This window comes from Falco rusticolus, chromosome 1, assembly GCF_015220075.1.
Source record: "Falco rusticolus isolate bFalRus1 chromosome 1, bFalRus1.pri, whole genome shotgun sequence".
NCBI classification, from domain to species: Eukaryota; Metazoa; Chordata; class Aves; order Falconiformes; family Falconidae; genus Falco; species Falco rusticolus.
The window spans coordinates 10,186,147-10,198,156 of NC_051187.1; the positions used below are offsets into that span (position 1 = coordinate 10,186,147).

Genomic DNA, 12,010 nt, shown 5'->3' on the forward strand with positions numbered 1-12,010 from the left:
TCGATTCCATATCCAAGCCAAAAACCTGTAGGCCAGCTTGGCTATGCAAAGCCTCCTACAGGATTTGGTCTTCAGGGTGGGAAGCCTGTACTTAAAAGCCACTATAATTCTCGCATAGCCCAAGAAGTTCAGGACCTAGCTGCATCTTTGAAAGTAATTTCCCCACGCCATTTCTGCATACGGTTGAGACTTTCCATTTCTTGCCTATTTTTCAGCAGTTTAGGACTTCCATAAAGCCTTACCTGCAGCTTGTTAGCTTTCTCCGCCAGCTCCACCCTCAGTCTTTCGCCTTCTGTGACCTTAGCAGTCAGCTCTTGTACCTGAGCATCAAGCTTCTTCCTCTTATGTTCAGACTCTGCCTTGACCTGCTGTAGTACCTTCACTTCACAAGCTAACTCCTTGTTGTCGGACTCTAGGCCTTGCTTGTTTTTTTCAAGATTTGCTTTGAACTAGGGAAGACAAAAGGAAAGAAATTCAGAACTTCATTAGATATGAATAAAGTTTTCTGCTAAAAAGTATTCAGTTCAGCGAATCAGATTTATAAGTTCCAAGATAAAACAAGCGCTCAGCAAGTTGTGAGGAAGGAGTGTTTAAAACGCTGCCGTGTAACATTCTGTGTATGTTAGCCAAAGACTAAGTTAATGCAAGTTACTCCACTCTCACATATAACAGGTAACAGTGAGGACCAGAAGGTACTTCTATGAATTCAGCAAGATCTGGGATGTCAGTGCTGTAAAATGACTGTTTGAGTAGCGCTGTAAGTAGGAAGGAATGTGCCCATTAACAGATCAGCATGGCTCATCTCACAGAAATAAAAGGAAAGATATTAACTAAAGCTGCCCTGATTTTAGTAGGCATAGCAGCCTGGAAGTGCATAACAAAGCACTTTTCACCACTGCACTAACATTTGTCAAAACCATTTCTGAAAAAGTAATAATTGGCATACGGGATGTTTAAGTGCCACTGTTACTATATCACCAGAAATGACATCATCTCATCACAGGATCTTTAAGATTGCACAGTATTTTTCCATCTTTTCATGCTCTTATTGAGAGTATTTAATGAATAAGGAGAAGATATGCCCAAGATATCTTATTTTTCTTAATAAACTGTGATTTCAACCAGCTTTAACTACTACGTTTCTCACTTAGTAAGGAAGCTTGTGAAGTACTCCCTGCATAAAAATATTATTACAGTATATGAATCATCCACACGTACATTTGTGAATGACCAAAACCAATTTCACAAACTAAAGAGACCTTTTTTTTTGGCAGCGTTGGAATAATTCTACTTTTGAGCAAGACACTCAAACTACACTGGTAGGAACCCTGCTGTCCAGGTGTGGCTCCTCCTGCCTGCTCTGGTGGTGGCCACCAGAGAACACAACACCGCTGTGCAAACTGGCAAGATGCTCCACAAATATCTAGCACTGGAGGTCACAGCAGAAGCATGAACTTAGGAGCGGCTGAAAGAACTTTTACACTACCTGCACTCACCTGTGAACGCTGACATTACAGTTACCCTATGTGGAAGCATCCTGCAGTTCACTCATGCAGAGAGCTGCTTTTCACCAAATAAGCACGTGGACCGCTGGAGAATCCCTACTGAAACACTACACGATTTACCTCCAGGTGTGCCACTTCCAAGTCTAATGAACACTTTTCAGACAGATGCCAAGACTGTCTAATAGTTGAAATATATTCAAACCAGCACGATATATTTGATTCAACTGCAATTGTTACACACGTACAGAGGACAACTCAGCTCTGCAGGTATCAGGGGAAGGGACCGCAATACTTTTGGTACTTATAAAAAGACCCAAAGCAGAAAAGTGCATTTCTGTAATTCATTTTCTTCTCACCCTTTTGGCCTGTTCAAGTTGTTCAGAGAGCTCTTCCAGGGCAGTAGCATGCCTCTGCCTGATTTCCTGGATCTGTGCTTCATGGTTTTTGGTTTCCTCTTCAATCGCTTTCTTCAGTTCAGCCACCTCCTGCTCACGCTTTGTCCTAGAGAAAGCATCAAGGGTTATCAAAATCAACATTTGAGTCTTGCAATTTGTATTCTTGTAAATTAAAGCTGAATTTTAATGGTGCCCTCTTACACTGACATATGATCCTACCTCAGCTCTTGCTGTGCTGCAGTGGTATCCAAGGTATCTTCCAGTTCGGTTTTTAAAGCCTCCAACTCTTCACTTAAATCTCTTTTCTGCTTTTCTGCCTTGTTGCGCGATGCCTTCTCAGATTCAAGATCCTCCTGGAGTTCTGCAATTTGAGCCTGCAACTCTCTTATCACTTTCAGTGCATTGTTTTTCTGAACTGCTTCTTCATCACCTCTGTTAAAAAAAGGCACAACAGTTAATGATATTTCATAACTTCAGATCTATTCTCGTAACAGTCTAGCACTATTTATTTACATAAATGGCATCTTAACTCTTCCACTAGAATAAAATAAACATTCTAAAACTTCACAGATAGAAAACCACTACTCTTGCTCTCAAGATCGTGACAAGCATAGTGCCACAGGTACTACAGGTGCACTATCTGAATGACCAAGCTTTCAAGTTTACATTTAAGCATTCCAATTTTGCAGATCAACACTGTCCCAAAAATGCACTGTTTCTAGAATTTTCTCTTGCTGCAAAATTATAGATCGTTACTCAAAAAATACAGAAGGTGTCTGGCTTATATCGTAACATGTGACTGCAAGGACTACCACACAGATCTTGATAATGTCTGTCCTACCCTGTCACTGAAAGTACTCCACTAAGAGGGCTCACTGAGAATTACATGGTTTTTCCCTCTTGAGCCTGAACTCTGGGAGACTTAAAAAGCTTCCAGAGCACAAACACTATGATACTCAGGTGAAACTTCTTTTTTTGCAGTTTTGTAGAGCAAGGACACAGATAAAACACTGAATTACTTTTTTTTTTGTCATGTCTACGCAAGGCACAGGTGCCTAGAGATGCTCTAGTACAAACACGAACTGGCTTCTGCTTTAACATTCCCAGTTCTGATACATCTGCAGTCAAATGAAATTTGACTGGGAAAGCAGGTTTCTACCACACTTCTGTAGCCATAAGCACCATGGTGCTCTGACCTAGCAAGAGCAGCCTGCAGTTCCTCCTCTTTTTTGGCCAGCTGGATCTTCAGTTCTTCAATCTGGGCTTGCAGCTCAGCTATTTGGTCCTGTAGGTCTGTTGTTTCACCATCAAGTTTTCTTTTAGCTTTTTCTAATTCTTGACGCGTCTTCTCCTCCTTTTTTAAGCGCTCTAAGGAAGCAAAAAATTATATTTATATGCAATTTTTTCTCTTGTCATCCTCGGGAGGTTCAGAGGCAGGGCCTTGGGGTGGCAGAAAAGGCTGAAAAGTTTAATTTATACAGTGCCAGTTCTTTTTCCAGTCTGTAGATGGAAGGCTGACTGGGAAAGGTGAAATAGCGAAGTCAAACTGTGTGGTTTAGATACAAGGTCAAGAAAATGTCAGTGACTGGAGAAAGAAGTCTGAAATAAGGGACCAGAAACATAACCTCATCTTGATAGAAAATAAGGATTGGGATCCAACAGAAGAGCAGTTTGAGCTGCTAGGCCAGATAATCATCACAAATATCAAGATTCAAAAATTATGATCAAGTATGGACTGTAAAAAACGATGGCTTGCATAGTTTTGGAAGGGCTAGGCTAGACTCCAAAAGGTCTACTGGAAAATAGTATAGCTTAAAGAAAACTCGGATAAATCATTTTTGCAAGTATTTGTGCCACTAACTCACATCCCATCGATATTTAGCAAGACTCTGCAACCCTGATAACTTCCAGTAATTTACTTGTGTAGCTGAGATACTCCTGCCCTAAGATACCTCTTTGTGAAAATCATGCAGTTATCAGTGTCATAAAAGACATTTAGTTGATCTGCTTGTTTTCCAATTAAGATACTTACTGGCTGCATTGTTTACAGTTAGCTAATGACCAGATATGTAATATATTACAAGTCACAGGAACATTTTGCTTAGCATAGCATTAGCACAATTCTAAATGCATTAGCATAAACTTACTACACTCGTTCAATACTTTGTGGGTTCTCAGTGCGGAGATTTTTCTCACATCCTTCCCAAGCCTGCCGCTGGATCAGGACATCATCTCCCACATGGAAAGTGAGCCATGTTCAAGAATCACCTCTTAAAGCCACCCAGGGCTATTTGGGATTTTCCAATCTAAACCAATACTTTTTTCTTAACAGTTCCTCGTTCAATAAAAAAAATAGCACTTTTCCCTCTGTTTTTTTACATTATATTCCTGGTAAGTGACAGTTAGAACAAAGTAATGACCCAATTTTGTAACTGTGAAAGTTCATAGTAAACTGAATTAATTTTTTTTTTCCCCAAGTATCAATGCCCAGAAGTGCCAAGACGCTAGCAGAGAGGCCTTAATGGCTTCTTGAATCATCTCCAAGACTAAGTATCATTTTACTGTGCTTTACTAGCCAAGAAATTGCATGCCTTGTGTTTAAGCTTTAATTTCCATTTCTAAGGTCATTAGTCTTGGAACGGTACCATAACCAAACACATCTGTCAAGTATCTTCAGAGAGACTAGTCCCAATTTAAGCACACAACTCCTGAAGCATTATTTTCCAGTGAGTAAAGATTACTTATGCCCACCTTAAGGTCTCTGAATATGATTTTTAAAGAAAAGGTATCACATCAATCACCTACTATCTCTATTAGGTCAATACCTTCCTGTACAGATTAAACTTTGGTATTCTTCCGTAAGCACATCAGTTTTAAAATATGTAGTGAGACAGGCCATAAGTGAAAAAACTATTTCCAAATTAGGGCACAGAGAGCAACTCAGCCTTGTATTTTGCAGCTGTGACTTGCTAGTTTATTAGTGTTGTGCAACAGCTCTTTACAGCCATCAGTAATTGTTAAAAAAAAGACACAAAATCAAGAAAGGTTATATAGAGAGCTAGTTTAGACTGTGACAACAGGCAAAACAGTCAGAAATAAATGGCCAAAGAAATGGAACCATTTTAGATAAACAAAACATTAAGACAATCAAAACAATTCAGATTTGCTTATTCAAAAAATATTGGAAGCCTAATGAATGCCTAATAACATTCTTCCAGAAATATTTGTTCTAATGTGTTATTATAGAAAAGCATAGCAACTTCCCAAGAGACAGATGTTCTACCTTGTTACCAGGGGATGCCTGCAACAACATGAATTTCTGGGTGTGTCTATAAATGAAACGGGTTTTCAAAAATGAAAACCTAACAAGTTAAACATGAGAAAGACTAAGCAGCCAGATGCAACAAGTCTTGCAAGTGACACAAATTTCTTTCAAGATTAAGATAAAAATAACAGCTATTAAGGTATCTACATATAAGGTTACACTTCGCAGTCTGGACCAGATACTGCATACATCATAATAAGTGATTCATTCCTTTCTAGCACGATGTCCAAGCTGTTAATAGGCAAATGTAGTAAGAACAAACCTTCCAAATCGGTGATCATCATTTCTTGCTTGTTCTTGAGTTTGGCCAAGTTTTTAGCCTTTTCTTCTTCTTCAGCCAGCTGAGAAGTACATTCGGCAATTCGATCCTCCATCAGCTTCTTTTCCTAGTTAGGAGAAAGGGGAGAAAGAGTAACTTCTAAAACACAATTTGAAAAGTCTCTAAGCAGCACAAGTAACTGAATATATAAAATCCATATACAGGTCTCATGCAGCACATATATATATTTATATGTATATATACACACACACATATATATACACACACATATATATATAAAATACAGATTTTATGTCAAGTGACTGACCTGTCAATATTAAGAATCAATTGGAATAGTATAGAAGCACAAACATTTGTTTTCCACGAAAGTGAGACTTGGAATTTAACAGACGGGAGGCCTGCTTTTAGGACAGCATTTGCTGTACGCTTTTGGAAATCTGTTTGCAAAGAACAATGGTAGCTATGACAAACACTGTTTCCAGCTCTTGGATTTGTAAAATTCATGAAACTGGAAAGAATACATAACAAATACCTCCTTCTTTTGAAGGTCAGTTCAGAAGCGTCTCTAAGTGTCTCAGCTTCAACCTGTTCAAACCCTACACATCTTCAGGCACAAACTTTATAGATAATGTAACAGCAGTCTCAAATGTTTTGAGAGCTATCACTTGGCACTACTATTACTTATGTACAGAATCTCCACCATGCATACTGGTCTCACCTTCAAAAATTTGGAATTTTGGTCCTCCAACAGTAGGATCTCTTCCTCCATCTTCTTGATCTTAGCTTCAGCTGTCACTTTTTCAAGCTGCAACTTCTGTCGAGCTCCCTCCTCCTCATCAAGCTGTTCCTCTAGATCCTGCGAAGAAAAGCAATTTCATCCATGCATTTTCCAGGTTACCCATATGTTAATTTATTTTTTTTTTAACTTGGTGACAAAGATGCATTATTTCGAAAAGCCACCTGCTCTAACACTAAAAATGCCTTTGCTTTGTTAGATTCATTTATACTATTGATCTGGTAATGAAATTAAGGACCATGTGATACACATGGAATTTTATGCTCCATATTTCACCTTTGGCTGAAATATGCTGTCTCGGAAACATACACTCACTTCAGAGCCTTTCACCTTCCTAATTCTGAACATAAAATAAAATGTTTATTTTATGTCTACTTAATGACAACCAAATCAGATCAGGCTTTATGTGTACTGCATCTGAACGGGGCACGTGGTGTAGAAGTGCAAGTGCCTAAGAAGAGACACCACAGGAGACAGATCTCCTGATTTCAGTACGAATCTAGACATCAGTATTGCAGCTGACATGGGTCAGATACTGGCACAAATAGCTAGATACGACTAGAAAAGCAATAATGTATCGTGCTTCTATTCATTCATGGTTTTAAATAAGATACTCAGCCACACATTAAAGGACACTTATTAAAAGGCATCAAGAGCTGTGAGATGTGGGGTTTGTTTCCTCTTCAAGTACCTGGAATATTTTGAAAGACAGATAAGTTCAGGTATCCCCTTTTTCAAGATACCCATTATTCAAAAGGAAGTACATAAACCATCTGATTTTCACCAAAAAAACCCCAAATAACCTGGGGGAGATGAAGTTATCTTAAAGCATACCTGAATATGGCCCTGCATTTTCTTTTTCTCATTCTGCAATATTTGGTTTCTTTCCTCTTCCTCTTCAACTCTGGACTCCAAATCATGGAGAATTTCTTCCAACTCTTGTTTTTTGGCGGCCAAGCGAGCCCTCATCTCCTCAGCTTCTGCAAAGAGCTCTGTCTCTGCCTGTAGCTGCTCTGCAAGAATGTTCTTCTCTTCTAGAAGCTGTAAATATACCAGAAAGGTAGGAAAGTAGTAAAAATGACATTTCCAAGTCCCTCATGAGCGGTTATACATGACAACTACAAACACCAAGTTCTGCTCCAATTCTTGACTCCTTGGTCAACATTCAAAACCAAAGACTTTTAGCAGAGGGCTTTACCAGCAGCCCAGATACCAGGTTTTGCAATAGGGCTACAGCAATATTCACTCACTTGTCCCTCCAGTTTAAAGTAACAAATCCCACTGCACCTACTCCACCTGCCCTGTTCTACCAGCAGAAAAAGATCCCTACCTGAAATTATGTGTGAAAAGGAAAAACGACACACTGAAACTCTTCTGTCAACTAGGAAACGCCAAAAAAAAGTTTAGTTTTGTTAACATGGTGTTTCCTGGAGGAATGGCTCATGCTGTCTCTTCCTATTCCATATTTAACTGAATGTGAAAAGAGTTAGCTTGCCTGATTCTCAGTGCTTTTGCTCACAAGTGTCTCCCCAGCATCGCTCTCTCACATGGGATATAGTGAAATTCACATTCTGGATATCAAAAGCTGATCTTCAGCACAAACCTGTTGATGTTTCCTTTCCATTTCCTCAAGTTCTGCCTCCACTTTTGTCTGTTTTTCTTTCACCTTCATCAGCTCCTCATCCTTGGCTTGAAGTTCTTCTTCTTGCCGAGTGACTTGAAGAAGAGGCTTCACCTGCAAAGATTTGAAATGAACGAGTAAGAACCTGCACTCACCTACTTACAAAAGCCAAAGGAAGTCACAGAATACAACGAACCTTTGTGAAGACTCTCCACCACTGCCAGTGCCTAAGCTTTAAATATGCAGCGCAATTCCTCTGCAGGATTTTCAGTGCACTCAGCTGCTGTTGTTTCTTTGCAAAGGCCCTGAAGACAGAAAGAGCAAAACCTTTCCTGTTAAATACGGCTGATCATCTGTCTGTGTTAATTTTTAGTTTACCCAATCCTAGAACACTTGCAGACCGTGAACAGGCTTATTTTTTAGTTTCACTGAATACACTGATTTATGAGCACTCATTCCTTATACAAAGAGGCAGAGCAAGGCCTGGATTCACCATCTTCAAAACAACAATTATAAATGCTATTTGTTCTTACTCTTAACAGACTTCTACTTAAAAAGATAAAATCAGGATGGATTAGCTGCTGAACTGTCCTTTAATTTCAAAAAAGAGGCTTTCCAGAGTACTTCTAAGAATCTCCAGTGGAGAAGAGATTTTTTTGCAACCACTTGCTATACCGTAAACAGCTGCATTTTCACAAAGGCAAGATTAAGGAAAGGAGATAGTGTTAAGGAATGAAGGTGCAAATTCTTATTAGGCAAAAATTCACTAATACCCTGAACACAACTACAGTTTATCAGGCAACACACTTTTAAGAAAATCTCTCCTGAAATGGAAGTTTTAATGCATAGCTCCCAACCAAAGAGGCTTAAAATGACCACGAGAAGATCAAATCAAAAAAGCACACATACTTCCTAGCTAGGTATCCTCTACAGACCGCCTGAAAGAAGATGATAATGTCTGTGATCTTCAGATCTCGTTCTTCTTCTAAGTGTGCCAAGACACCAGCTCGGAAAAAGATCTTGCTCTGTCCAATTCTGTATAAGTTGGGGTCCAGCTCTAAGGCTCTGATCTAAATGGACAGGCAAGCACATTGTTACTTCAAGAAAAGGATAATTTTTGTTTCAAATTTTCAATATTTTAAAAATGTTTAGGTATAAACACTTACCATACGCTCACAGGCTTGCTTACCATCCATAAAACCTTTTGGAATTGCATTGGGAGTAAGGATCTCATACCTTTAAGTCAAATGAAAAAACACTTTACATTCAACAATAAGCCACATTATTATAAGCTCATAAAGCTATAGTCACCTAGTGCACAGCTAAGGAATTTCTCCAGAAAGTTTCTCCAGCAGTCTGTTTTAGATTGTTTCCCCTTCCCTCTTGTCTTTAGAATACACTTGTAGTATTTAACTGCTTCAAGTTCAAGCCACTCAAAGACCTCACACATGGTATGGGATTTTCTTCCAGTTGGCTTGGGGAGGGGGCGAGGGGTGTCTTCAATTATTTAACAAGGAACTTTATGCCATAAAAACTCAAAAGACTGCTCTTGTTGTTACCTCTGTCTAAATTCCTGGAACACTATCCTGTTTGGAAATCCTTGTCGACAAATCCTTATTCCTTCCAAAACACCATTGCAACGAAGCTGATCTAGAACCAGATGTGGATCCAATTTTCCAGCCTGGATCAAAAAAAAAAAAAAAAGTGATTTTTAGTCCTTTAATTTGTAGTAATCAAAAATTGCAGTTTAAGTTTTTCAGGCTAATGAAGAGAAAGAATTAGAGGAGCATCTGTAGTACATACCCTCTTTTCGTGATTTGGAATGATGCAGCGAACAAAATTGGGATTAGTGTTTCGGAGCGTTGCCATCAGCTTGGTAAGAGATTCTTTATACAGTTGGCCAACAGTACGAAACATGCCCTTCTTGGTCTTGTATGCAGAACCAAAAGCTGTCTCTGTTATTCCAGTGACCTGATCCAGACCCACAATACGATCCACTGGGAAGGACAAGAAAAAATAATTAAGTGGGCTTTTAATATTTGTCAGGTATAAAGACAGGCAAAAAGAGGAGCAATAGTGCAGCAGCAGAAGCTTTGCGGAACAAATGACAGAAGATGCCATCGGTTGGCAAGGCAGTCAGCATGTACTAGGGACGCTGTGCAGAAGCAGTGGAACAAAAGCCACAAACTTATACAGCAGGGTAGTGTAGCTTTAGTAGGTACAGACTAAAATATCCAGCTCTTTACTTGCAGTTCTACATGACTAGCAAAGCCCTTTTCTTCATTGTAAGTCAACTTCAAGAGATAGGAAGCTGCCTGGAAACTCGGAATTGTTTGAATTTTTTTACAATGCAAAATATTTCTAAGTCGAACATTTGCAATTGGACACCTGTGCATATAACGCAGCGTCACTTATGATAATTATATAGATTAAATCTGAGTTCTGTTGAATGTTCAAAAGTGTTTTGAAAGCATAAAAATTTACAGAAGAGTCGGAAATAATGTTATTTCAGTGATGAGGGAAAAAAAAAACAACATCTGCCAGACTTCTGCTAGTCTGCTACTTTGAAGAATTCCTCCAAGTTTTATACAAAACTGAAAGGACCTCTCTAGCCAAAAGACATGCTTCAAAACAGGAAAACTGCACATCAAAGTGCTTCAAAGCTGACATGAAGCATCAGAACAGAGATTATTTTTTTCTTTGATTTTTTGAACATTTTGGGTAAGGATCTCTATGATTTCTTCTTCAGAAGCACAAATTAGAAATCTGACTGCTGTTATTAAAACCTTTTAGGCCAAAACCATGAATGTGATTCCATGTGCATGTCAACAATTATTTAAACAACTCAAAAAATACACAGGTGGCTTAACACCTTAATAATTAGTCGGCACTTCTTAGTACTGAGCAAATACACAACATACGTTGGTTCTCCATGAAATCCAAGCTAGCCAGCCAGAAATAAGCAACTATATGTAGCTACCATTTATATTTTGTGATGTTATCTTCAAATTCATTCAAACCAAAGCAGAGGGAATTATGCTTTGCTACCAGAATTAGTTTTGTATATGACAAATAAGTAACATTTTATTTCATTCTTGTATTCAACTGGTTTTCAAAGGACTATGAAAAAAAAAAAGGAAAATTAAAAGCAGAAAAATACAGGGCAACAAGTTTGAATAATCACTTCTAGGTCTTCCATGTAGTATAAAGCAGAGCCCAGATCCTCCACAGTTTTGAACAAAAGAATTTAAGAGGCTTATTAAAATTAGAAGGGTAAGTAGGTGGTAAGCTGTTCATAAGAACATATCCCAAATATTAAAGCAGAATTCAGTTCTACACCAGAAATGGGATAGAAATTAGCAATCAGTCTTACAAAAGATGAACATAACAGCTTGTAAATAATAGAAACATGCACCGACCTGACACCACTAATGACTGGACACCATTCAACTTTGTTTGGCCACGTACTTGTAAAAATTTTTTACATATATCTGATAATTGTGCATCTTTTGTTTTGCTCCTCTCTGTCCTCCAGCTTTAAGCTGGTTATTGATGTTTCAAAGAGGATTATTAAAGTTATGTGTAAGCTTTCCCTATAGGTTAAGAGCAGTCATTGAACAGCAGGACTGGACAATACTACGTTGGCTAAAGCCTCTGAATGCAAGCCCTCTAGTAATTACTTCAGGAAACACCACTAGCTTCCTCAGGTATGTGATGTATCATGAGTAGTGGGAGATACCCAAGCAAAGATCAAAACTTCAAAGGCACAACCTTCACAAACACACAGACTTGGGGAGAGCAATCCAAGAAGGATGAAGAAGAGGCTGGATAAAATGTCTAAAGCATCTACAAGAAGATATTCCAAATAAGTGGATTAGTTGATTTTTCAATAAGTAAAAAAATATGTGCAGCCTCTGCAAAGGGATATATTACAATTAAGAGGTTTTTAAAGAACAGAACAATTCCCACAAGTCTGGAAGAAGTTTGTTTCACTTACTACCCCCACACTACAACTGCAGCACTTATCCTGATACTTCAATACATTCCTCAGCTCTCCTCCCCAAAAATATATCCACGTTCTAAAGTGT

At 38.6% G+C, this 12,010-nt stretch overlaps 1 protein-coding gene across 2 annotated transcripts in view; it reads right to left on the reverse strand.

Annotated features, from left to right (window-relative positions):
* MYH10 (myosin heavy chain 10) overlaps nt 1-12,010 on the reverse strand; it is a 100,359-nt gene that overhangs the window by 13,659 nt on the left and 74,690 nt on the right. For both annotated transcript variants that reach the window (XM_037409355.1, XM_037409364.1), the window contains 13 exons: nt 9,726-9,919; nt 9,482-9,603; nt 9,089-9,158; nt 8,832-8,992; nt 8,119-8,227; nt 7,905-8,036; nt 7,136-7,342; nt 6,224-6,361; nt 5,488-5,611; nt 3,097-3,268; nt 2,120-2,332; nt 1,862-2,006; nt 243-449 (listed from right to left, as the gene is read on the reverse strand). In XM_037409355.1, coding sequence (XP_037265252.1) covers nt 243-449; nt 1,862-2,006; nt 2,120-2,332; nt 3,097-3,268; nt 5,488-5,611; nt 6,224-6,361; nt 7,136-7,342; nt 7,905-8,036; nt 8,119-8,227; nt 8,832-8,992; nt 9,089-9,158; nt 9,482-9,603; nt 9,726-9,919 — 1,994 coding nt within the window. The remainder of the gene's footprint in view (nt 1-242; nt 450-1,861; nt 2,007-2,119; nt 2,333-3,096; nt 3,269-5,487; nt 5,612-6,223; nt 6,362-7,135; nt 7,343-7,904; nt 8,037-8,118; nt 8,228-8,831; nt 8,993-9,088; nt 9,159-9,481; nt 9,604-9,725; nt 9,920-12,010) is intronic.